The sequence below is a fragment of the Zootoca vivipara genome, chromosome 6 (genome assembly GCF_965207765.1).
Source record: "Zootoca vivipara chromosome 6, rZooViv2.hap1.1, whole genome shotgun sequence".
Taxonomy (NCBI): Eukaryota; Metazoa; Chordata; class Lepidosauria; order Squamata; family Lacertidae; genus Zootoca; species Zootoca vivipara.
This window is the reverse complement of record NC_142589.1, coordinates 7,069,541-7,095,109: the sequence shown is the minus strand read 5'-3', so window position 1 is coordinate 7,095,109 and position 25,569 is coordinate 7,069,541. Positions and strand designations below refer to the sequence as shown.

Sequence of the window (25,569 nt, the reverse complement as noted above, 5' to 3'; positions counted from 1 at the left end):
ACAGCCTTTTCTTCTCTGCTTCTTATTTGCATTTAACATATTTGTATAAAGTTTTCTACCTCCACTGCTAGAGGCAGTGCTTATAATGCTGAGTGCTTAGAATGCCAATTTCAGGGAATCACAGGTGGGTGGAGTGCTGTTGCTCCCTAGTCTTGCTTGTGGGTTTCCCACAATCGGCATCTGGTTCACCACTGTGCAGACAGGATATTGGACTAGATGGGCTTTTGGCCCGATCCTGCTACAGGGCTCTTCTGAATGTTCTTGTGCTCTTCTGTTCAGCTTCTGATGTCAAATTGGAAAATATGCACATGACTCTTAGGGGTTGTATTATACAGCGGAAATGCAGCACCTGGAGAAAAAGATCAGTGATTGGAGAGAGAATACTATTTTGTGTCCCTGTTCATTTGCCAGTCTTTCTCCTCCTACTCTGTGTAATTCATCCAGAATTTCATGCTTTTGTTGGAAGGCTTGTGTTGCATTTTGAAATAGAAATGAGGCATCAAGTGATGGGCAGTTTTCCTCCACTCCACCAACGGAGGCAGAATCTTTAGAGGCTTCACACTTCCCCCAGGCGGGGTAGTTGCCATCTCAGTTTTCAGCCTACCTCCACAGAGGGAGCATGGCTGACAGAATCTTTTACGGAGTTTAGAAGATGTGAATTATTATTTTTTAAAAGATACTCTTTCCTCTTCTCCCTTAGTTGTTGTTGCTAGTCGTTGCTTCTTTTTTTAAATTTTTTTTTAAAATAAACTTTATTAGAATTCAAATCATAACATATCAAATCAAAACAAAATATAACATAAACAAAAACGTAAAAATATAAGCAAACAAAAACAAACAAAAACATATGAACATAAACAAATCATGAAAATCATAAAAATAATTGCTACTCCATACTTTCAAATAATACTAAAAACCAAATAATATCCAATACACCAATAATCTTTGTTCATAATAAAATCAAATAAAGTAAAAAAACGCTCGTATATACATTAAACATATCATACAAACACTCATACAAACGCTCGTATATACATTCAACATATCATACAAATAGACTTATCCCCTCCTTGCATAAACTTCCTCTTGTCCTCATCTTGGTCCTATTGATTTTAACTAATTACTGCTTCCCTCAACCGGGTAAGTTTCCCTGATAGTTTTTCTTATCTTTATAGTCTTCTCTTACAGTACAAAACTTTAAAAATAGATCCAGGATTTTAATGCAGGGCATTGTTGCCTCATATAATTCACAAATTTCCCCCAATTTTGTTCAAATTTCTGCTTACTGCAGTTTCTGATTGAATTAGTTAATTTCGCTAGATCTATATATCCGAATAATTTCTCTTGCCATTCACTAATTTTTGGTACACCCTGTCTTTTCCAGTATGTAGCCACCAAAATTCTTGCGGCTGCAGTTGCGTATAAAAATATTTTTCATTTTGTTTTTTGATTCCTTTATCTAACATTCCCAATAAAAAAATTCATGATTTTTCTTTACATTATATTTCAATATTTTTTTAAAATTTCTTCAAGAATTTGGTTCCAATAGGGTTTGATCTTATCACAATGCCACCACATATGTATAAAGGTTCCTGTTTCTTTTTGACACCTCCAGCATAGATTATCTTTGGTCTTGTACATTTTATGGATCTTAACCGGTGTCAAATACCACCTGTAAAACATTTTGATCTTGTTTTCCTTTATTCCTTCAGAGGCCGTAAATTTCCATGAATTTCCCCATAATCTTTCCCACTGCTCTATTTGGATCGCTTTCCCTAAATCAGATGCCCATTTAATCATTGTATTTTTGGTTAGTTCATCTTTTACCTCCCATTCTAATGGAACATTATACATTTTAGAAATGATTTTATTATTATTTTGGAGCAGGTGTTCTTCTAATAATGAGGGCTTATCCATGAATCTTTTTTTTCAATTCATCTTGATGGAATTTACTGTTTATTTGATGGTACTGAATCCAGCCCATCAATAGATGTTTTATTTCTTCATATTACTTTATTTTCAGCTTCCCTTCCTTTTCTTCTATTAGGTCTTTATTTTCCCCCCACATTCCATCTGAATTTCTTTTTTCACTGTTAATATTTCTACGGGTGACAGCCACCTGGGTGTTTTTGGCTCCAATAATCTATTATGTTTCTCCCATATTTTTAATAGTGATTTCTTTATCACATGATTATTAAAATCCCTATTTACTTTAATTTTATCTTCGCCCAGAAGTTGTTGCTTCTTAATTTATTTACTAAATTTGTATATTGCCTTTCTGCCGATACATTCAAGGTTTCTCACAGTTTAAGACAGCAGCTAACCTGGGACAATGCAGATTTTGCTGGGGCTCCCAGCCAGCATAGCTAATGGTCAGGGGTGATGGGAATTGTAGTAACAATATCTGGATGACCACAGGTTAGCAACCTTTGGTTTGCAGGCTATTTATTTTATTTATTAACTTTATTTCATAAGAGTCACATGCCACTTGATTGTAAAGAAAAACTTCAAATTTTAAGAGACATGATCCAAAAGGGAACATGGAGAGAAGGGGAATATTAGCAAATTCAGGTCCCGTAAGAGGTGTGCTTGTGTGAAAGAGAGAGAGGGAGAGACTGAATTCTGGGATGGGAGGAGCTAAATAGTATTTGGCCCCATCTGAGCCAAAGGTGGTTAGGGATTTTGCCCCCCCCCCAAAAAATATTATTTTTGACCTGGAGTCTCTAATATCTTCATGCAGCAAAAGCTGCAGCTCTCATCAGCAGAGCTCTCTGGGTGGCAGCTGGGCCTTCTCAATGAGGGTAGGTGCATTTTTCAACTAGCAACAGCTGCTCCTAGAGCTGCTGCTGGCAGGAGGATGTCTTCGCAGCTGCTTATCTATGGCCTCTGTTAGAAGCCACAAGCAGACCTTCCAGTTTTGATTGCTGCAAGGAGACCTTGTGCCCCCTCAGTGGTTCTGTTCTGGCTGCAATCTGTCTGTTCTAGTAGAAGACCTTGAGCTGCAAGCAGCCCATCTTTAACACTGACTGCTGATAAGCTGTGGTTGCAGGCCCCCAAGTATGTGTGGGGGAAGTCAAGGCATCATGCTACGAGTTCTTACTGCGCTGTTGATCTGCAGCCGCCCCTCCCCCAGTGGTCTAGTTCGGGGATGGCTAACACATTGCCTTCCAGATGTTGTTGACTCCACCTCCCATCACCCCCAGCTAGCATGGGTGATAGTTGGGGGTTAATAGTCCAGTGACATCTAGAGGGCCAAAGGTTAGCCTGCCGTGCTGCAGCCCTTCAGTCTCAGAAAAAAGGAATAGCCTAAGGTCAAGGAAATAGCACGGTGCTGGAGTGTTTTCTAGTTAAAACCTTGCAATGAACCTATTTTTCCTGTCCTTACTTTCCTCTTTGGTGGCAGCTCCCCCTTCAATAGAACGTGTTACATTTTGATAGATTTTTAGTTGCGTTGTGCATCCTCAGCAATAGAACTTCCTACACACAGAGAGGACAACTCCCTGCCACTCACGCCCAATGCACATGGCGCAGGTTTGAAGCCTCTACAAGTCTTCCTCCGCTAGTAGATGTGAGGAGTCAACCATCCCTGGATATTCAGCTCTTATCTGAGAGAAATGAACTATCATGGTGGGAAGTCCAATCTGACACGCCTCTTTCTTGTGTTTTCCCCCACCCTTCCATAGGCAAGTTAGAAAATCAACACTGAACCCTAACGCAAAGGAGTTCAACCCTCGATCATTTGCTCAGGTGAGTCTTAAGAGGCATCGCTGTCCTCATTCTCTGCTTATCTGAAGCTGCATCATGCCACCCATTAGAAGCAGTCGCTGCATAGTTTGTTTTCCTGCTTTAACCAGCCGTAATGAGAGCTCGCTGGGAGAAGTCCACAGGGCATGTTGATGCACGCTTGATCAAACTGTCCAGTGCCTACTTACAGCTCAGCTATTCCGTTTTTCCTTCATGTTTTTGGCAGCCCAAGCCTTCCACCACACCAACGTCACCCCGTCCGCAGGCCCAGCCCAGCCCTTCCATGGTGGGCCATCAGCAGCCCACTCCGGTGTACACCCAGTCGGTTTGTTTCGCACCAAATATGATGTACCCTGTTCCCGTGAGTCCAGGTGTTCAGGTAAAGCAGCAAAGGCTTTAATGTGACAAGCTTATACTTGCTGCATTGAGTGTGGATAACAGCTTGTCACTGCTTTGGAGGGTGAAAGGCAGTACAGGGGCATGAAGCATGTGAGAGTCCTTTGTGTTTACATATGGGAGATGGTGTGTGTGGGGGGGATTGGTGAGTAAGGAAAAGATTAAGAAGCCCCTCTCCCATACAAACGCACCCTCCCAGTTAATGTTACCTGTTCAAATTTGGACTTGGACGCCTTTGTTTCCCAAAGTGATGTGCATTTCCGCCTTCTGAAAAAAGGCTGGGCCACTTTGTTTTCAGCACCACATAAATACCCTTTCTTGGCACTTAAAAATATTGAGTACCGCTACTAGCTTGAAGGCTACCTTGAAATGTATGCAGAGGCCTACTCAATGTCTTGAAAGAAGATCCCATCGGATCAGTAACTTTGTATTTGCAGAGCTCATGTGACTGAGAGCATTTGTCCTTGTGTACTCTATTTGTGAAATGTATACTCTCCCAAGAGTATACTATTTAGTTACCCAACTGTTCTTACCCTTCTGTACAACTGAGAGAAGAGTATTTGCTGTGGCCACAAGAAAATTATTACAACACATGTCAGAAACGATGAGTGTACATGATAAGATGTGCATTTTAAGCATATTGATTCCCTGTACATACCTTGGTTTGTTTACTTATTTTTACTTTGGGTCCAGTTTTATCTGATACTTGATTTTGTCCATGGCCTGCAATGATGATGAAATCTTCTAATAGCCTAATTGATTAAACAGTGTGTTTCTGACTTTACTAATAAGAGACCAGAGTTCAAATAACTTTTAGTTCACCCCAGTAGAATGTATTGTGCTCTTTCTGGCTGCCACAGCATTCCAAAATTATCTCCTAGTGGTGCCAATTTGTCTTCAGTGGTTGGTATATGGGGATCACTTTAAAGTAAGGCATTTATTTTTAGTCACGTTTCTAACAAGTATTTTGATCCCGCTCCCTCCCACTCAAACTATTTTCACCTGCCTCTTGACTTCAACCAAGCTTGCACATTGTGGCACTGTTAACGTTCCTTCAAGCAAAGTCCTGGTTTGGTGCTTGTGCTTTCCCTCCTCCTGTCTCTCTCACACTGTAATGGAACAATTCAAGGTTTTGTTACACCATACTTTCCGGTTAACACTGGAGCATGTAGCTTAAACTCTTGACTACAAACCATCTAAGTCAAGCCTGAGGGAAGCTATATTAGCATTCAAGGCAAACGTGATGTGCTCCTGTTCAAGATAAGTTCAGTCCTCCCACTCAGGTGGTTCCCCCTCTTCCCTGCCCCCAACAGCACTTCCACTTAGCTTTTTTTTTGTGTGTGCTAACTTTTGGGTTTCCCCAATACCTTCCTCTTGTCTGCCGGTGATGCTGTTTGGGCTATATAAGGAACGGTGACAGTCAAGAGGTGTTGGTTGACCATGGTTGGTTCCTAACACTAACCTTTGGAGAGTTCCACCCCAGGATCCTCTGAGCATTGCAAGGAATCCTTTGTGGGCACCTCTTGGGTTGGGTGGTGAGGTTCAGCACAAGACAATAAGCAGACAGTAGCACCCATAATCAAATGGTTGTTGGTAAAAGTGTGAGGTGCGTATCTGCTGGGAACCCAGTGGGGAGCAGGCTGCCACGCATGACTCGCATCCAGAGAGGAGAAATACATATGATGTGGGGTGTGTGCACGTGTCTTCCTCTAATTGTCAGCCATGTTATTTTTCAGCCTTTGTACCCCATTCCCATGACGCCTATGCCAGTCAACCAGGCCAAGACCTATAGAGCAGGTAAAGGTGAGAATAATACAGTATTGCATGCTCTTGTACGTAGCTTGCATGTAGAATAACTTAACATGCCTTGCTCATTGTTCTGTTACACTTACTTTGCTTAACCCGCCTTTATGTGCAACTCCCTTACCAAGCCGCTGCCGCTTCTTCTTCCTCCTCCGCCTCCTGCTCATGTGTCCTCTTGTTTCTTGGATTTTGCAGCACTGAGCAGGCAAAGTTTATTTTTTTTAATATAATTTTTATTGAATTTTCAGCTTATACATTTTCCAAATCATCACATCGTGCAATATCCTAAATACGATACAAAAAAGGCACAACCACATAAAAGAAAAAAGAAAGAGAAAAAAAAAGGAAAATGGAAAAATACTAAAAAGAAAAACACAGTAAAAAAGAAAAAAAACCATACAAGATTCTTTGTTTACATCTAATATTGCTTAACATATCTGTGACCTCCCCGTTCCTCCCTTACCGAGTTCATTTTAAACCCAACTTTAGCAGTTTCCTTGCTTTCAAATTAATCTTATATCAATAATCTAATTCATCATATAATCATTTATATTCCCATTCTTACAATATTCCCTCAATAATACTTAATCAAATATCTAAACTAAACCCCTTAGCCTATACTTTCCCCTAAAAAATATTCCCCATTGATTACTTTCAAAGGAAAAAAAGAAAAACACACAAAATTTCTCAGTTACTTTCTCTGTCTCCCCCTTCTTCCCCTAATAGGCAATTCCCTGTAAACCTCGACCAGTTCCTTGCAACAATCCAGTTTCCAACCATTTAATCCGTCCCATATTAAAAATTCATTATTTTTTCACCCCACTCCATCTCTTACCCACACCATGCCCCCTCCCTCTCTCCACTCCTCTTTGTGTTGATCCAATCTCTTTCTCCAGCTCTCTTTCCTCCCTATCACCTCTTTACCCCCCCAAAGCCACCACTCGATCAGATTTACAAACTTTCTCTGGTTATCCAAGCCCAGATTCTGGGCTCCCTCTCTCACTGAGAGTCCAGCATTCTGGGTCTCTTGGGCTAATGCCGTCTGAGTAGAGTCCATGTCCTTTGCAGCCTCTCTCACAGGTTGCTCGGGTTCCTCTGTTTTCGGCTCTTCTTTGTTTTCTTCCTGTAAGTCTAACGTATCCTTTAAGGGAAACAGTTGTATCTCCTCTTTAAGATTTTGTATCTGTTTCGTGTATTCATACACATCCTCTCTTAGTTTGTATACAAGTTGTAGCAAAAGTTTCATTTTGTCCTTGTCCAGCTGGAGACTCATTGTTTTGTCTATTCGATTCTATTGTGTTCTCATATTACAATGGCGGGCGCATGTTATTTTCCCAAAGATGGTGCACAGTTACTTCCCAGATTTACTTTAGTCCCTTTATCCAATTCTTTTCAACAACGCAATTTCACAGTCCTCTGTTTAAATTCATTTACTTCGCAAAATCTTGTTAAATCCGTACCCGACTTATTAAACCAAGAGTTCTTTTTAATACAAAGTTCCTTACCGGTGAAATCACAATGGTGACTGGTCTTTGTTCCCAGGGTCTCGCCCTCGGTTTAGAAGGGCTTGTTCCAGAACTTCATAAAAGTTATGCAGAGATCCAAAATAGAGATTTCCTCTCCCTCCCTTGGCTCTGCTCCACCGGGAGGGGGTCCAACTTAAATTTTTTAGCGGATTTTCCAGTCCGTTCCAGCGTTGCGGCTCCAGGTCTGGTGGCTGCTCTCTTATCTCAATAAGGGGGGGGGAACGACCTCCGTTTCCTTTTTAAATTCCCTTCCCCGGACCAAATCTTCTCTAATTTTTTTTCCAAAGAAATTTTACTTACAAGTCCAATCTTTAATCAAAACGGGGGCATCTGGCGCTCAAAGTGGCTTCGGCACGGAGCTTCGCGTTCCAGAGGTAGCAGACTTCCCAAGGCTCCATCCCGCTCAACCGGCTCTCGGCGCACCTCAAGAGGCGCGATCCGGGCGGCGAAACGGGACTTACGGGGCTCAGCTGGGTCCCACGCACCCGGAAAGCTCAATCCGGGGGTTCTCCGGGGGGTCGCGGTGCCCGCGCGACCTCCCCCCTCCTCTGGGTCGCTGGGGACTTTCGGAGATCGAAAATCCCCCGCCGATGCCAATGGCTGCCAGACCGGAAGTGAGCAGGCAAAGTTTAGAGCATAGGGGCTAGTGTCTTGTCCCCAGTTCTAAATACTTGAATGGATGCTTTTAAGCATACTGAAGGCTGAAAGATCCTATGCACACTTTCCTAGAAGTACACCCTGCTGAACACAGTGCACAACCTACCCCTCAGTAACATGCATACGAAGGTACTGAAAGAGCTCCTGTTCTAGGTACCTAATGATGAGCAGAAGTAACATATTGACTTGCCGTGCCAGAGGCTTTTTTCTTCTGTTCGGCTTTTCAGCTGAAGGAAGCTTTTATGCATCCAGTTGGGAACAAAGCTACTGATTCTGAAAGCTCCTCCCTGACATCAGAGTGCTGTGTTTTAACAGGATTTTACTGTTGTTATGGGCTCTGTTGGTCTTAGGGAGAAAAAAAATGTAATTGCAGGGGAAAAAATATTATGCCATTCTTCTGTATGGGAGGAATGTGAACCTTGTATGGGTTGTGTCTGCCCATCTCTCCAAAGGCAGGAAGTAAAATCTTTTAAAAGTAAAATACTTTTTGTTGCACCAGAGCAGTGTTCCAGTTTATATCGGCTAATGCTGGATAGTCTTTCTGTGATGCCTTCTTTCTGCCTGAATGATAGCCCAGCCTACTCTGAGCTGACCTCTCTCTCCTGTCACCTTAAAGCCTGCTCACAGGTTGAGATTCTTGAACCCTCCCAGCAGCTGACTCCTCATCTGTGTTTGGCTTCCTTGTGGGTTGCCATTGTACCTAGCTGTACGTAGAAATATTGGCATAGGTTTATTTTTAGGGCGGAGGTGCTTTCTTTAATGTGCCCTTTCCCCTTCTTTTGCAGTATCAAATATGCCCCAGCAGCGGCAAGACCAGCACCATCAAAACACCATGATGCACCCTGCCTCTGCTGCCGGGGCTCCTATTGTTGCTACACCACCTGCTTATTCAACGCAGTACGTCACCTACAGCCCCCAGCAGTTCTCCAACCAACCTCTCGTTCAACATGTGCCGCATTACCAGTCTCAGGTATGCCTTGAGCTGAGCTCTTTGCAGCTTGAACAGTGGAATTAGAATGTGTTTTTTGCCATGCTGCACATATGTAAGTGGCGATGCAGTGCTCGCATAACACTTCAAAAAGAGCTACGTACTGCCTATGGTGATACGTCCAGGGCCATTGTTACAGGATGCCCTGTGTGTGTGCGTGTTTGGGAGGGGGGAGGTGTGCAGGCCACCTTCCATGCAGACAGGATTGGCAGCTGAGTGATTGAACAGATTCAGAGACCTGGATGTTTACTGCAGTCTTACCTAGATCTGTTGGCATGTGAAAGCTTTAGGTTATCTAATGGCATAATTTCGCCTTAGTGCTATAATGTTAAGAGGCCGGTGTGCCATAATAGGATGGGCTGGAAAAAGCACCGCAGAGGAGAACCATGGTCGATCCTGAGTCTTCCTTCAAATCCAGCCAAGTCTGCTAGTATAACTGGGCATCTCTGACTAACTTGAAGAAAGGCATTTTGTACCTGTGATAGTAGTACCTGTAGGGACTTACTCCTCCCTCGTTCTCTTTCTCATGCTTAATGCAGCACCCCCACGTCTATAACCCTGTAATACAGGGCAATGCCCGGATGATGGCACCACCGGCACACCCGCAACCCGGCTTAGTTTCTTCCACTGCTACGCAGTACGGTGCGCACGAGCAGACCCACACGATGTATGGTAGGACACTTTTTAATGAGCTCTCTTTTGAAACTTTGAAGGCTCTCGTTTTTAGGGGCTTGCCGAGGAAACTGGAAAGCTCTCTGTTTTGAAATTCACTGAAACCCGTTTGGATACCGGTATAGTAAAGAGAGATTGGGAGAATGAAATGCATCTGTCCCCAGATACCTCTTATAAAACAGCATATCACAATTTCTCCATATGCTGCCACCAGCAGCCTTTTATTTATTTATCACTGGGGGCCGATTCACTTATGTATGTCTCCACTTGCATGTGTGACTGAGCTAGTGCACATCATTAAGCACCGCAGAGCGAATATTTGTAGTGCTGCTGTGTCCATTCAAATGTACTACTATTCCGCAGACATGAACCATTGGGGATTCTTAGCACCTAACTCTACTCTCAGTTGGCACTCAGAATTTGTGCCAAGGATTCGAGGCATGACCTCCATTCACACAGGCACTGTTTTGGGCGCGGATTTCCTGTTCCGGGGCAGTGTTTGGGTTATGTGCCTGCAGTGTTCGGTTGATTCCTCGGCATGAATTGAGATGTGCCTGTCTTTTGCCTCCTTCTGGCTTGGGGGTATCACCAAGTGTGGGTTTTGCACACTGATGGCTTCCTGTAAGCCAAGGATGATTTCATTGTGGGCTGATGGCATAGCATTAAGTGATGCTGAGTGTTAAGAATGCCCCTGTTGCAGTGTGGGATTGTGCCCATTTTGCTGCTTTGAGTAGGTAAACTGAGGTAATTTTGAGATTCAGAGGTTATTGGGGCAGCCACTAAAGCGTAATTCTTCTTCATGCCCTTTTTTGTCTGGAGTGGGAAAGGGAAAAGCTGAGGAGAAACCTCCTGCTGTGTCTAGTCAGCTAGGTCACTCAACTAGTCATAGGAACACCAAGGTTGTCCTTGCTTTGCAGTGAATTTACGGGTTCTCCTTTTCAAGGAAATGGCTGTGACTTGGTGGCCAAGCATCTGCCTTGTACATGGATGGTTCCATTCCTGGTATCTGCAGGCAGAGCGGGGGGGGGGGGGGCTAAGACCATCAAGATCTACCAGTCTCTGTAGACAATAGTAAGCTGGATAAACAGATTCTGTATGAGGCAGCTTCCTAAATGTTAATAAAAGGCCTCTGTAGAACACTCCAGGCAGCCACTGTGTAGCTATTAAATCTCCAGAAGGGGAGATTCTTCTCCTTCATGTGTTAGGCAAGTCTTGAGATTTGTCACCCAAGAGTAACTTGGGGGTTTCAGCTGGCTGCTTTGAAGTGCTATGTTATCAATTCTAACACAGAGAAGCCCCTGCTGACCACTGGATGCTGTGAGTGAGCTTTCCCAGGCCCAGTTGACCGGCCTTGCAGCTGACCTGGAAGCAACCTGACCAGTTTGGGCCTTCATGGACTCATGAGCCCATTGGCCAAGAGATAAACGAGCCCAGCACACAGCCACTCGGTTTCTCCTTTTTGCATGAGCCAACATACCAAGAAGTCTTCTGCTAAATGTAGTTTCCTATTTCATCCAAACTGGGAAACTCATTTATTTATTTGTCAAGCTTTTTATACTGCTTACTTGACAGAAGATCTCTCAGTGCTTTACAGCAGTGTTTCTCAACCAGTGTGCCTCCAGATGTTTTGGGACTACAACTCCCATCATCCCTAGCTAGCAAGACCAGTGGTCAGGAATGATGGGAGTTGTAGTCCCAAAACATCTGGAGGCACACTGGTTGAGAAACACTGCTTTACAGTATACTCAGCTTTGGAATGAAGCCAGGTTCAAATGATTGGGGTTGGTGGCAGAAGGCTCATTCACATCTTGGCTTATTAAACTGAGATACGATCATCTGAACACGACCGCTATTTCCAGTTTGCCACCTTCCAGCCACTTCTTTTAACAGGATGAATCCAAATACTTAGAGAGTGCTCAGTGGTTTTTGTTAAGAAATTTCTTGATACAGTAGTTTTCTTTCAGTATAAGGTGGTGGTCCTTGGAAACTTAAATCATCCTAAGTGTTAGTGACTGGTTGAATTTGGTACAGCCACCATATAATAGATGATAGTCCATCTGCGTATAGCTTAATGCTTTCTTGTCTGGCTTGCACTAACTTAGCTACCTGTAGCAAAGAAAGGAAGTTATATTGTAAACCGCCCTGTGATCCTCAGATGAAGGGCAGTGTAAATATCTAATAAATCATAATCATCAAAAGTCATTGGTTCAAACCTTAGCACAAATGTATTGGTGTTCACTTTAAAATCTCAGCGCCCCTCTCCGTCTGAATCGTAGGTATGACAATACCCTCCTGTCTCACAGGTTTGTTGTAGAGATTACTGAGAGAATGTGTGTGAAATACTGAATAAGTGTTAAGTGGAGGTATATGGTTTCCTTTGGCCAGTTATCTAAAGACATAGCAAAACTGTGTACTGTAATTGGAACGCTGCATTGATTTGTAGCACCTCTAGTGCTCCATGAAACTACATCTAGCAAAGAGAACGAATATCTACATAGGAATTCAGTCTATTAACCTTTGTACAAATGTGTGTATATGTCAGCAATTGCTAATTGCTGAACATCTGTTAAGACGGAAAGGCTTGTTTCAAAAGTCCGGTAAACCAAGATAATGTTTATTCTTCAGCTTGATCCAGTATTTTTCTGTGTCATTGTCTCTCTAAGCTATCTAGTTTCCTGTCTCTGCTAAAAAATAAATAAACAAATTTGTATACTGAACTAAGCAATAATTGGGGAAACTGGGGCTCTGCATCTTGGGGAAATCCAGTTTTCTGGGATTGTAACGTGTTTTTCTCTTCATTGAAAATCAGTCAAAGCACTTTAAATCCTTATTCTTCATGCTGTGGTTAGTTAATGGAATGTAAAATACTTTAAAATAGTGGACATTTTAAAATTGATGAACACCAGCTGAAGATTGTTTGTGTGATTGAATATCTCTCTAACTTTTTTTTTAATTGCAAATTGGTTTGTGCATGAAAACAATGATTGACTTAACCTTTCCAGAAGGCTGGAAGTGGTGCTCTCATCTTGTGGCACACGGCTAATTTCCCTTTCTATTTCCCAAATTCAGCATGTCCCAAAATACCCTACAGCAAGGAGACAGGTCCTTCTTTCTACTTTGCCAGTGAGTTGGGGTTTTTGTACTAACTTTGATTTGCACAGTAAACAACTTTGAAAGAATCTGTTGGAGAATAGGCTTGTTGAACAGATGTCTTTGCACCAAACCTACTCAGAATTAGGAAAAGCTTTTCTGTCACTGAGAAACCAATGGACTCATGGGACATATAAAGATGCAGGATGAAACTGTCTGAGGAAGATTATCGTAATGGAGAAGGTAAGATGACAACCAGCACTAGGCGAAAAGAGTAAAAATAAGTCCAGTTGTGTAGAGACTTGGTTGACGTGTTTACTTCTTACATTTCCTTGAACCAACATGGTCTTCTGGCCTGTGAAGGAAGGTTTGTCTACTTTGCAGTGATCCACAATAAAGGGTACAGAATTGGTTGGTCAGAGGTTTGGAAAAGGAAGATTCAGATTTTAGGGGGTGGGAGAAGAAATCTGAAAGGGCAAGATTGGAATTTACAGGGCAAGACATTCCCCAAATAATTGAAATTGTGACCCCTGGAAGGCCTAACCCATCTATGAACCCTTGCAGACAGAATGCTGAAAGTTTGCTTTAACCACAAGAGCTAGAACACTTTGAAAAAGCCTAAGGTTGAGCTGAATGAAATTCAGTGTTGGATTTTGCAGCACAGTTGTGGTTACAAAGACCCCTGGATCTTTTAATCAAAAGTGCTGATTCCCTTTTATGTATCTGAGTGAACGCAAAAGATCCATTGTGATGGAATGACCTACACAGCCAGAGCTGTCAGCTGGAGAAGGAGGGCACTGCTCTTTATTGCACAGCAGAAAGCAGGAGCTCTGTGTCTTTTGGGTATGGAGTTGTCCCAGGAATCTGCTGCTAACCTGTTCCATTTGGTGGGAGGGCTGTAATGCAACCACAGTGGTTTGGTGCACTGAAACTCTTTCAACAAGTCAATTTCCTTTAATAGATCTTCCTTTGCAAAATGGAGCCCGCTGTCTGTCTGTAACATCTGTTTACATTTGCTTCCTCTAATTCAAATGAAGGTCTCTTTTGCCGTCTAATTGTGGTTATGTTTACCTTCAGGCAGTTTTCGCACTTAAAGCACTGACTCTTCCCAACTTCATCCTAAGTGGGTGTTTGATTTGGTTGGCCTTTCCATCCCCTCCCTGCATTTATTCATTTCCTACTGCCTTGACTATCCACTGCCCCTCTCCCTTTTAGGATTACAGTTGCAACTTGCAACTTCTACACATTATCCTTCCCTTATCCCAAAACATTTGCTCCTGCTTGCGTTTCCTTCTTCCTCTTGCTGACATGTTGCAGTTTGCAAAGAACTAAGAGCCATCTTAGCCTGCTGTTCCTATTTATGGCAGGGGGCAAGGGAACTAATTATGTAGCTTATCTATCCTGTGAAAGGCAGGTGGTATTCACACTGGATGTATCTTCATTTTGCATCTGATATGGGAGTTGTAAAGGCAAATTTTAAAACTTGGGTGGAGGTTCTGGGTCCCCGTCTTGTCTACAGTAAATTTTGGACATGCTTCTCTGAGCTCTAAATGTGACTGCCCTGAGCTAGTTTCCCCAGTTCCTGCCAGCAAGATTATCTATATTGGACTGAAAAGAGATCACCAGCAAGTCCCATTTCTTCTCTGTGGATTTGAAGAGGAAATGAAGAGTTTTAAGGCAAGGATGGGGAACCTGTGGCCATCCAGATGTTGCTGGCTACTAGCCATGCTGGCTGGGCCTGATGGGAGTTGAGTCTTGCAACATCTGGAGGGCCCCACAGGTCCCCCCTCCCTGGTCCATGGCCAAACTTGTATGCTAGGGAACCCAAATGCTGCATGCAGTATGAAACACAGTTCTGTGACTGGAGCCTGGTGTGTATTTGTGTGTGTGTTTTTGTGTGTGCTTTCTCACCCCGACCCAAATAAATTTGACTTTTGCGACAAGAGCTTAAGGTTAGAGGAAGCCTGGAGCCAAATGGCCGTTTTCAGCAGGAGAGGACAGAAAGGCCTCTCAACTCTCACTGAGCCTGACACTTCACTTCTACATAGTCCTCACGCACCCTCAAACTTTTCCCCACAACTATGTAGGTTTTAAAGAATGTGCTCTGTAGGCTGTGGCAGTAGCAAGGAAAAAAAAGTGATGTTGAGTCGAGGGCAAGTCCCAGGTGGCTGGCATTTGTATTGTTTTTAAATGAAGGGAAGAAAAGCAGCTATTTAAAAGGGAGACGCCCAGAGTTGGGGGAGTCCTATGTGATGACTCAGCTTGGCATCCATTCTCAATTTCCTTTCCCCCCTTTTCTTCCTAGTTTCCACTGGTTCCCTTGCTCAGCAGTATGCCCATCCCAGCGCCACCCTGCATCCGCACCCGCCGCACCCACAGCCTTCTGCCACGCCCACAGGGCAGCAGCAGAGTCAACATGGGGGAAACCACCCAGCTCCCAGCCCAGTGCAGGTAAGCGCTACGACTGGCCACCTGTGTGGCAACAGAGAAGCAGGTTCCTGCTCTGCCATTGCTTGGGCCAGTTGCCTTTGAGACCCTGCATTCATTGCCTGGAGTCTGCAACCAGAGCTGACTACTCTGGCCAGCATGCTGTCATGGTAAGAACCATATCACTAGTTCATTGCACACTGGAGGCTACTATTTTCCACTGGAAAAAAAGCTAGCGACTGGGATTAGCCACACTGATGGGTGCAAGCTTAATGCAAATCAGAAAGTTTAGGCAGATAGTTACACTTCTTAAACACCTATTTCTTAAAAGGTCCCACGGCACTTGTATTTATGAGTAAAATACAAATGTTCTTTCTTTATCCAAGAGTATTTGTACCCTGCTCTTCATTAAAAAAAAAGGCCCCTGGCACAGCTTACATACAGTCCTTTAAAGGAAAAGTTCTTGCTCACAGGCTTGCAGTCTAAAACACACAACACAAAAGCAAAAAAGTGACGGAGGGAAGAGGCCCAATGTGATCTGCAGGAGTGGAAACTGTTCAGGAGCAGGAAGCACAAGATGGAGCTGTCCTTTCACTAGAGTTACTGAAAGGAGCTCTGCCTCCCATCTCACCCCCTGAGGCAGCCTGCTGGAATAGCTGCTATCAGGTTGACGAAGTCTGACGGAGCTGGCCTTTCAGTGGAATTGAGAGAATAAACCATTGTTTATAAATTCATAAAGTACATGAGCCTCCTGGCCACTGAAAAATACCCATTACAGCATAAAAATGATGATCTGCTTTTAGTTTATTTAACACAAAAAGAACTAGCAGCTTGGAACATCGAGAACAGAAGAGTGATAATGCTTAGCAGGCTTCAGTCAGGATGTTCTTCCATAACTTTAGCAGCACCAAAGAGAGCCCAGCCTCTGGATATTTCCTTGAATCCACAGCAGAACCTCTGAGCTGCCCTGGTGGATTGTGAAGGGTGAGGCATACACCTGAGGTTTCTCAGCCCATAATGCTGAATCTGAACATGGATGTCAAACACGTTGGATTATGCAACTTTTTTGCTGCTGGGAAATTTGCCTCTTTCTAGCCAGGTTTCCTTGCTGTTGCCAACTTGCCATGAGGTGGAAGGAACCCTGGCAAAGCACTGTATTTTGCATTCCGAGCATAGCCTGAGAGCAGAACAAGCGTTTTTGAGGGCAATGCTTTTTTTCAGCCGGAACTCACCGGAGCTCAGTTCCGGCACTTCTCAAGTGGGCGCCATTGCCATTATAAGAGAACAAGGGAGCCGTTCATGGTGAGTTCCGGCACCTCTTTTTCCTGAAAAATAGCACTGTTTGCGTGTAAATATTGCCAAGCCATTGCTATGCTTATGATTTCTTCAGCACCATCAGCACCAGGCCGCCCAGGCCCTCCACTTGACAAACGCCCAGCAGCAGTCAGCCATCTACCACACTGGTCTTGCGCCAACTCCTCCTTCCATGACCCCAGGCTCAAGCACACAGTCTCCTCAGAGCAGCTACCCTGCAGCTCAACAGACGGTCTTTGCCATTCATCCTTCCCACGTCCAGCCCGCCTACACCAACCAACCGCACATGGCCCATGTCCCCCAGGTAAGAAAGATTCTTGATGTAGTCTGAGGTCCAAAGAGTGCTCTCTGTTCCAGGGAGGAGAAGACTTGGGGGGGGGGGATATTTCTCATTAACATGGGTTTATAATCCCAGGCTGCTTTGATCCGGGGAAGGCCATGCACCCTTGTGCACCAAAGAGCTGTTCAGAATGCCTGATGAGTATTTATGCACACAGAGTAATCTCTGTCCAGCAGGAGGTGCTCGCAAGCACTACAGGATCCCTGAACTATGGATTTCTCAGGGTTGCCCATGGCAGAAATGGTCACCTGAGAACTTCCCTCTGGAAGGCAGGCAGAACAGAGCATGACATTTTGCATCTTTTGTGCTAGAGGGGTAGACAGTGGCGCCGGGGAAAGGTTGGGCATGATGGTTGAAGGGTGGTGTGGGTCCTTGGCCCCCTGTTATGGAAGCGCCACAGTGGGTGGTGTCCTTCCTGAGGAAGTTACGAGAGAGAGCCTTCCTATGGAATTGGTGGTAAGTCAGCGAGCTTTTGGGTCTGAGGCCTGAACACTGAAAAAGGTCCTTTGCAGAGAAGTCTGAAGCCTACCTCAACTGTACCCTTAGATTTTGCGCTCTGCCCCCCAAATGTGTCCCCAGCTGTGAATGGCAAGCCAAGTGCTGCCTCCCTCCCTCCAACTGGCTACTTAACAACATATTCTGTGCTGTTTCTAGCGGTAAGGCTGTTGTATTCCTCTGAGAGGGGAGCCTTGCAACTATAGCCTGAGTTTGGTGGGGTCCCGGCCTCCCCCCCTCCCCTGCTGAAACAGACCCGCTTTAGTGCCATCTCTGGGATTCCCGTGGTGCTGGCTGTGGGACCCCCTCCCTTTTGTGACCTTGCTCTTTATTTCAGGCCCATGTGCAGTCGGGAATGGCTCCTAATCACCCAACTGCCCATGCTCCAATGATGCTCATGACAACCCAGCCACCACCCGGTGGGGCCCAAGCCGCCATTGCGCAAAGTGCACTACAGCACATTCCAGTTTCACAAGCGACACACTTTCCCTACATGACGCACCCTTCAGGTGAGCGGAGTGTGTACAGGAGCCGCCACAGGTCCCAGGAGGAGGGATAAGGGAGAGAAGATGAAGGTCATGTGATGTCGAGGCTGGGCTTGGGAGCGCAGAGAGGGGGAGTTTGGGTGGGTTCCCTTGCACAGAACTGCAGTGCACACAGGATTAGCCAAGCTCGGTCTAGGGGAGGGCTGCCATTGACGCACAACAAATGCTCTTAAAATGCCCCCCCCCCAAAAAACTGAATCTTTACTCCCTTCAGGAGCAGTATTTATTTCAGATTGAGGAACCTGTGACCTCCAGGTGTCATTGGACTCTATCAGTCCCAGCCAGGGAGCCAGGAATGAGGGGCCAGGGGACTTGTAGTTCAAGGGGCCTCTGGAGGACCACAGGTTCCCTACCCCTGCTTCATAGGTACACCCAGTTGTGTTGTGAGTCCTCCCACCTCTTGGCCTTTCGTCTCCCAGCACCTTAAATGGCAGCCTTGGTGTCGCTGCCTACACTTGGCCCTTGGCAGACCAGCCGTCATGCTCCAAAACCCATTCATGCTCATGCTCTGGCTTATTACAAAGAAAGCCTTCGCTGTGCTCACGCCACATTTTTAAAAAGCAGGCGCCACCTGGTTTCCCACGTGTCGTGTTTTCCGTTCCTCTTCCCCACTCCTGCCACCCTGGCCCAGTGAGCAAGAATATGTGTTGCAGGCGGATAAAGGGCATGGGAGTGTTTATTTGAGAGAGACATCTCTTGTAGTAGCCAAGCCGCTTTTTAAAATGCCCTTGGTAGAATTTGGGGTCTTTATCTCATGTCTCATCTTAACTCATTCTTCTCTCTCTCTCTGTCTTCCAGTACAAACCCACCATCAACAGCAGTTGTAAAGCTGACCTGGAGTAACTGTGAGGCTGGATCCCTCTTTTGTTTCTTTCTTTTGGTTTTTTTTTAGGCCAAATACCTTCCTTCTCCTGCTTCTACCAACTTGGAAGCACAGAAACAAAAAACAGAAATCAAAACAAAATCTAGTATTTCACTTTATTTTTGTTTCTAAGAGGAAAAAAACACACCATCCAATAGGAATGCTAACAGTTCACTTTGCAGTGGGAGAAATTCGGACTGAAACAAAAGGCATGTAGAGCCCTTGTGGGACGATTCCATAATTCCATGTGTTGTGTCAAAAAAGGAAAACAAAAAAATCCCTGCCCCATTTCCGCTTGCAGATAAAACTGGAAAAAAAAACTATTTATTTTTCAAAGCAACCCTTCAAAGCCACAAATTCATCAGCTAGAGAAAGACGTAACGAGAGTGATTCTTGCTGCTATTCTCACTAAAAAAAAAGAAATTAAATGAACATAAAAACAAAATCAATACCTTTTACTTCTAACTAAACTTGAAAGAGGTTTGAAAAAAAAAGCAAGTTCTAATCGTCAAGCAGATATGAATTTATTATTTATAAAATCATGTTTGATGATGGGGGAAAGCCGCCACCGCAAGGCAGCGGTGTAACTTTTAAGTTAAGAGGAAACTTTTACTTTGTAGATAATATAAAATAAAAACTTTAAAAAAAATTAAAAATAAAAAAAGTTTTAAAAACTGACCTTTTTCTTCTGGAATCTGTATGGTTCACCTTGTTTTCTTTACTTATTTTCCGGTTTAGCAGTTCACTGGTGTGTAAGATTGGCAGAGAGGCCTTTGGACAGGGGTGCAAAAGAGGAAAAACTGAAAAACATGTGTCTAGAGGTGGCTTCTGTATAAATGTGGTGGTTGGGCCAAGCATTAAGCCTTCCCCAACTTAGTGCCCTCTGAATGTTTTGGACTCATTCCCTAGCCAGCATGGTTAGAGTCAAATGGGAATTGTGTCCCCAACATCTGGAGGGGCACCAGGTTGGGGAAGGCTGCATTGGAAGTAGTTGAGCCAATGCCGATTTTCAGTCTTAACCAGAAGCAGGGATCCTTAGGCATGGCGGCCAAATGTGGCCCTCCAGACCTGGTCCTTGGGACTCTCCACAGGCCACACCCCTCACTGGCCCTGCTTCACCCCCCCCCATGTGTTTTGGACTGCCTGGAATGTACCCTTGAACTCTGATGATGCCTCTTGCTTGTCTGGAGGAAGGATATTGAGTGTGTATGGAAAGGAGCATAGTCTGCAAATGGGGAAATTTGCATGCTTTGCTTCACCCACCCATGTGGACCTTGGAAGGTTGCCCAGAATGGAATGCGCCCCTCAGGCTGAAAAATTTCTCTCACACCGATATAAACTTACTTTCACTTAGGAGTTGGTACCTGCTGGGTCTGTGGGTTATTTTTGCTCCAAGAGAAGACTGGCTGAATTAGCCTGCAGACCCAACTCTTTTACCATACTCTGTCCAGCGGTAACCAGGAGCCCAGGGGCTGAATCCAACAGTCCCCCAGACCCCACATATATCAGAGGGTACATACCTCTGGCATGGAAGCTTCACGGCTGCTTGGGCTCATAGCTTAAGAAAGGCTCATGGTGCACTCTTCCACCAACAGCTTCCTGAGCTAGTGACTCATCACCACAACGTAATTTGGGCTCAGGAATGCCTGCAGTGGGAGGTGTGTGTGATTAATGGAAACACTTCCTTATGTGCTGTGCTCACAGGATGTAAGACTTGCGTCCTCCAGGCAGTTCTTTCCCATTCCAAGAAGTGTGGCATTTCAGCTTGAAAGCAGGAGAAAGCAAGGTGGTGCCCTTCAAAAACTGATGGGCTCCCAATTTGCAGCAGCCCACACGGTTGATCCTGTTATCTGGTGGGCATCACGTTGGCTACCCCCATTTTCAATATCTTATCAGGTGATTTAAAAATAAGATTCTGTAAGGATGGCTCCATAGAGAGGCGGTGGGTTGAGGGAAAAAGAAATGACCATGGAACCAACCACTGAAAATTTCTAAAAAGTTTTTATTTTACTGCAGGGGCAGATCTGTATGTATTTTTAGCTGTATTAAAGAATAAGTTACATGTACAGTACATACAGAAACAATATATAGAAAAATTATACTATACAAGAGTAGAAAGGTGGAGAACTTAACAAGAACACTCAGTTTTTTTCTTTAAATGCCTATTTGGTGGTTGTTGTTTTTTTTAAAAAAATAGCAAGCTGTGGAGCTCATTCATTTGCTGCTGTGATAGAAACTAATCTGTTAAGATTTTAAAATTTGGAAACCACAGTGCGGGAAGCTTATACCTACAGCTCACAGAGATGGCGTCAAGTAAACTGTTCATGGCCGGATGCTATTCAGCATTGGGGCTTTGCCATCCTGGTGTCCATCTCCTTTTGTGTGGCGCATCTTGAAGGACGACTGGCACAAATGTGAGGATGCAGCTGGACCCAGGTAAACTAATTTTACATTGCATGTTGAGCCCCTTTGGAAAATGCTACCTGCAGGGCAATTTTGAGCCTGAATCCAGGTTTGCCCCCAGCCTCTGAAAACCCTGCCCTCAATGAGCACCTGCACTTGTATCAGAAATTGTAATGTCCCAGAAGGCTTTGAGCCCTGATTGATGTTCTGAGCAAGCAAACAGGATCTCTGATGGTGATGGTCAGGGGATGGAGAAAGAATTTTATTTGCATGAGCACTGCTGGTGATAGAAAAAAGGCACTTAATATCTAGGCAGGGACCTCGCTACTGCTCTTATTACTGGTTATGTGGTTTGGAGCATTTAGGTTTACTAGGTAGGAAAGATCAGAGCAAGTTCCTTAGAAGAACTCAAGAACGGGCTGAAACTGGGGGGGAGCGGGGAGCAACCTGTGGTCCTTCAGATGTTTTTGGACTTCTGCTTTGAACAATCTTTCAGCAAAGGTCATTCCAGCGTCTTGTGGGGCTTTGCCATCCTGCTGTCCATCTCCTTTTGTGTGGCGCATCTTGAAGGACAACTGGCACAAGACATTAGCGTGATTAAATGCTAGCTAATCATAGGCCCTTTTACTGTCCAGCGGGCACATGGGTCCCATGCTTAAATCTGTATGAGGTTAGCTTGTGTGAGCAACAGCTCAAAGGGGGGGGAAAGCATTTCTAAAAACCAACAACAAACCTCTAGTATCTTTGGATACACAGCCATCGTTTTGAATAACAATTTGCTACACTGTGGACACTGTTGTTAACTTGACTATACTGTATATGGTTTGCCATTACCCATGTTTGTTTTCTGATACATGCTATCCTCCCCCTGCCCCCCAAAATCAGAACACCACCTCTGCCAAAAAGAATAATTGTTAGATTTTGCACACACAGCAGGGCAGGGGAAAGATGGTAACGGCCTCTCCCATATATATTTTTTAAAAAACTCCCTGCTCTCTGCTGGTTTGGGGTACATTTTTAAGCTATTTCCATTCTATATCAAGAGCAGATCCCATTGATGCTAATATGCTGTTAGACCAGGCTTTCTGCTTTTTGGAGAGGTTCCTCCCTACTCTGGCGTTTGTGGCTTTGAGGATGCTGGAAAAGAGCAAATTCAGTGCTGTGTGGTTTTCATTGTGCTCCTATAGTTAATGCATGATAAATGTGTGTCTTAACCTCACTAAGGTTCTTAGACTTCCTTTAAGAATTATGCTGATAAAGTTACTCTCAAAAGCATTTATAGCATTTTTGAAACTGCTTAAAGGCAGCTGTTGTGGATTTTTTTTTAGAGGGAAAAAAATCCTTGTAACCCTCACAAGGTTGGTGTGGTGTTCACAAAGAAGTCAGATTTGGCAATGGATCAGAAGCTGTTGGCTGATTTGAGTAATTCTGTGCTCCACGGTTGGGCTTGAACTAGGGGTGCTAAGCAATCAGTTTTGGGGCCGGAGTAGCCCTATGGGGCAAGGAAGAGAGGCAAGATGATCCCTTTTCCCACTGGAATGGTTGGAAGGAAGCAGCTGTTTGAGGCTAGGTCATCTTAACCTCAAAACGTATAATTTCATAGCTCAGTGATGGAATGTCCCATGTTGTAACAGGGAAAACCTCTCTGCTTGAGTCTTTGGAAGAGCTGGTCCAATGAGATAATACCGAACCAAGCAGACCAGTCGAGCTGACCAGCTGCTTTTTAGTAAGTTCAATTCCTTTTGACTTGCTTTTGAGCATCCAACCCATTAATTGTACGCTATTCCCTGACCCTTCCCTTGCTGTGTCTCTAGCTGATGTTGAAAGGAGATCTGTGTTGCCAACAATGATGGAACTTCTAGTTTAAGGTGGGGAGGCATAGCCCAGTTGTAGCATGCATGCGCGAGTCCTAAGGCTCAATCTCTGCTATTAGCCAGTTAAAGGACCACAGGTATGGGTGAGGCTCTGAAGAGGCTAGGCCAATCTGGAGTACACAATGTTAGGCTAGATGAGGGACAGTGATGCGATTGTTAAAAGGGACTTTCATCTACTCCACAAGTGTGATCTTCCTCTGCCTGTTCAAGACAGGAACACCTTGTGCTCCTTGCTGGGAAGCCACAACAGTTGAATCTGTCTTACTTGTGGTGCATTTGCATCGTTAGGCCTGCATAGAGCTTGAGGGATCAGAGTGTTTAGATCAGGCATCCCCAAACTGCGGCCCTCCAGATGTTTTGGCCTACAACTCCCATGATCCCTAGCTAACAGGACCAGTAGTCGGGGAAGATGGGAATTGTAGTCCAAAACATCTGGAGGGCCGCAGTTTGGGGATGCCTGGTTTAGATATTTAAGGCCAAAAATTGTGCACAGGGCTAGTGGTGATGGCCTTCTGCCATGGTTGTTCCTCTTGCCTGCACTTCCAATAACCACCTGGTTCTGTTTGTATTGCCCTACTTGGAAGGAGCTTAATTTAAAAACAAAACAAAACACAGATTTCCTTAGTTCCCAAGGGAGCCAAGAAATTAGCTCAGCTAAGAGAGCTCAAGTGCCTTCATTCAGCGACAAAATAAGAGGCGGGTGATGGAAAGAGCAAAGCAGATCAATTGCTTGAGTCTAGTTGGACCTGGGTTTCTTCTTCTTTCCACACATTTCCCCTTTTCCTCAAGTGGAGGAACATCCTTACAGAGACCAAAAAATATTGTATGTACCGGTAGCAACAAAAATAAACTAGGAGCCTAAAGCAAAGGAAGAGCCATGTGCAAAACCGATGAGAGGATTGAGTGAAAAAACTTAACAGAGAGGCCATTTAATAAGCCAAATCCAAGGGTCACATCCATAATGGAGTGAGTTATCTATCTTACAAACCAACACAGCCAAGCAGGCATGTGCAGAGCTTTTCTGAGGCCTGGGGCAGAGTCTTGTTAGAATAGAGTCATAAACTCAAACAAAAAAGCAGCCAGTCCCTGGTACACCGCCCCCCACTGCCATCTTAGCCCTCCAAGGCTTGGGGCAAGTGTACCCAGCTGCCCTGCCCCAGCATGAGCCTTCAGCCAAAAGGAATCAGTCTTTTCCGTGGCTTTCCGAAACATTTATCCAGTCTTGTGCAAAAGCAGGCTGTTGCCCCATCCCACTGTGTCAGAGGGATGTATACTGGTTGTTAACCGCCCGCAGGTGGGACCTGCCTTGTGAGTCCATCTCGTAATCATTGTCCCACTGGTGAGTTGCAGGGGTGGTGGGTGGTCTGGTCAGGTGGCTGCTGGGCCACAGGGCACTGGCCAGCTCTTCTGGAGGGGGCACCAGGTGGAATATCTGCTCCACCGAGGAGCTGCGTCGGAGGTTGTTGGCCAGGTGGATCCGCGGGCAGCTGGACGGGGTCAGCTGGACAAGGCTGAATTCCGGGTGGCAGCGGTGGACGGAGGGGGAGAGTGGGACTGTGTTGCTGGAGCCTGCATTGTGAGGAAGAGAAATGAGGGGAAGTTATACTGGATATCCTAAAAATATGCTGACAATATCCTAAGGGATTATGACGTTCCACAGACGGGGTGGCATGAACCGCATGCTAAACAGGCAAGCCAAATTCTGCACTCTGTAGAGATTATGCAAACAAATAAGAGCATCACAAGAGCCTGATCTGGCCAATGGCCCATCTAGTCCAGCATTTTGGTTTTACAGTGGCTAACCAGATGCCTCAGCCCACAAGCAGGACCCAAGCACCCGAGCCCTCTCCCTTCCTGTGGCTTTACTGTCACCAACTGTGGAGGCAGAGCATAGCCATCATGGCAAAGAGCCATTGACAGCCCTCCATGAAATGGTCCAGCCCTCTTTTAAAAGCATCCAAGTTGGTGGCCATCACTGCCTCCCGTGGGAAAGAGTGCCATAGTTTATGCCAGGCATCCCCAAACTGCAGCCCTCCAGATGTTTTGGCCTACAACTCCCATGATCCCTAGCTAACAGGACCAGTGGTCAGGGATGATGGGAATTGTAGTCCAAAACATCTGGAGGGCCGAAGTTTGGGGATGCCTGGTTTATGCTGTATGACAAAGTCCTTCCTTTTCCTTGTCATGAATCTTCCAACATACAGCTTCACTGGCTGTTCGTAAGTTCTAGTGCTGAAACTATTAATTGTATCACTTCTATCATGTCGCCTCTTAATGCCTTTTCTCTAAACTAAAAAGGCGAGTAAGATGTGGCTTGGCAGATGTTTATAGAACTATATGCATTTTTTTAATATATATTTTTTTTACAGTCTTGCTAGGGTAAGTTTCCAATACGGGCACCTGATCACGTCCTCCTCAGCCATTGAAAACGTA

At 44.7% G+C, this 25,569-nt stretch overlaps 2 protein-coding genes across 25 annotated transcripts in view; one reads left to right on the top strand and one right to left on the bottom strand.

Annotated features, from left to right (window-relative positions):
* The window catches only part of ATXN2 (ataxin 2), a 59,946-nt gene extending 40,409 nt beyond the window's left edge, over positions 1–19,537 (top strand). For 2 of the 22 annotated variants that reach the window (XM_088670909.1, XM_088670908.1), the window contains exons 16-26: positions 3,684–3,747; positions 3,971–4,123; positions 5,877–5,937; positions 8,912–9,096; positions 9,654–9,786; positions 12,856–12,909; positions 15,182–15,327; positions 16,525–16,605; positions 16,694–16,921; positions 17,790–17,961; positions 18,796–19,537. In XM_088670909.1, the coding sequence (XP_088527035.1) occupies positions 3,684–3,747; positions 3,971–4,123; positions 5,877–5,937; positions 8,912–9,096; positions 9,654–9,786; positions 12,856–12,909; positions 15,182–15,327; positions 16,525–16,605; positions 16,694–16,921; positions 17,790–17,961; positions 18,796–18,824 (1,306 nt within the window). In that variant the 3' untranslated portion in view covers positions 18,825–19,537. Of the gene's footprint in view, positions 1–3,683; positions 3,748–3,967; positions 4,124–5,876; positions 5,944–8,911; positions 9,097–9,653; positions 9,787–12,855; positions 12,910–15,181; positions 15,328–16,524; positions 16,606–16,693; positions 16,922–17,789; positions 17,962–18,795 lie in introns of all 22 variants that reach the window. The other 20 variants (XM_088670906.1, XM_088670905.1, XM_088670904.1 and 17 more) reach the window with 14 other exon arrangements.
* A 1,304-nt stretch (positions 19,538–20,841) lies between these two features.
* SH2B3 (SH2B adaptor protein 3) overlaps positions 20,842–25,569 on the bottom strand; it is a 73,835-nt gene continuing 69,107 nt past the window's right edge. For all 3 annotated transcript variants that reach the window (XM_035120445.3, XM_035120443.3, XM_035120444.3), the window contains exon 8: positions 20,842–24,705. In XM_035120445.3, the coding sequence (XP_034976336.1) occupies positions 24,395–24,705 (311 nt within the window). In that variant the 3' untranslated portion in view covers positions 20,842–24,394. The remainder of the gene's footprint in view (positions 24,706–25,569) is intronic.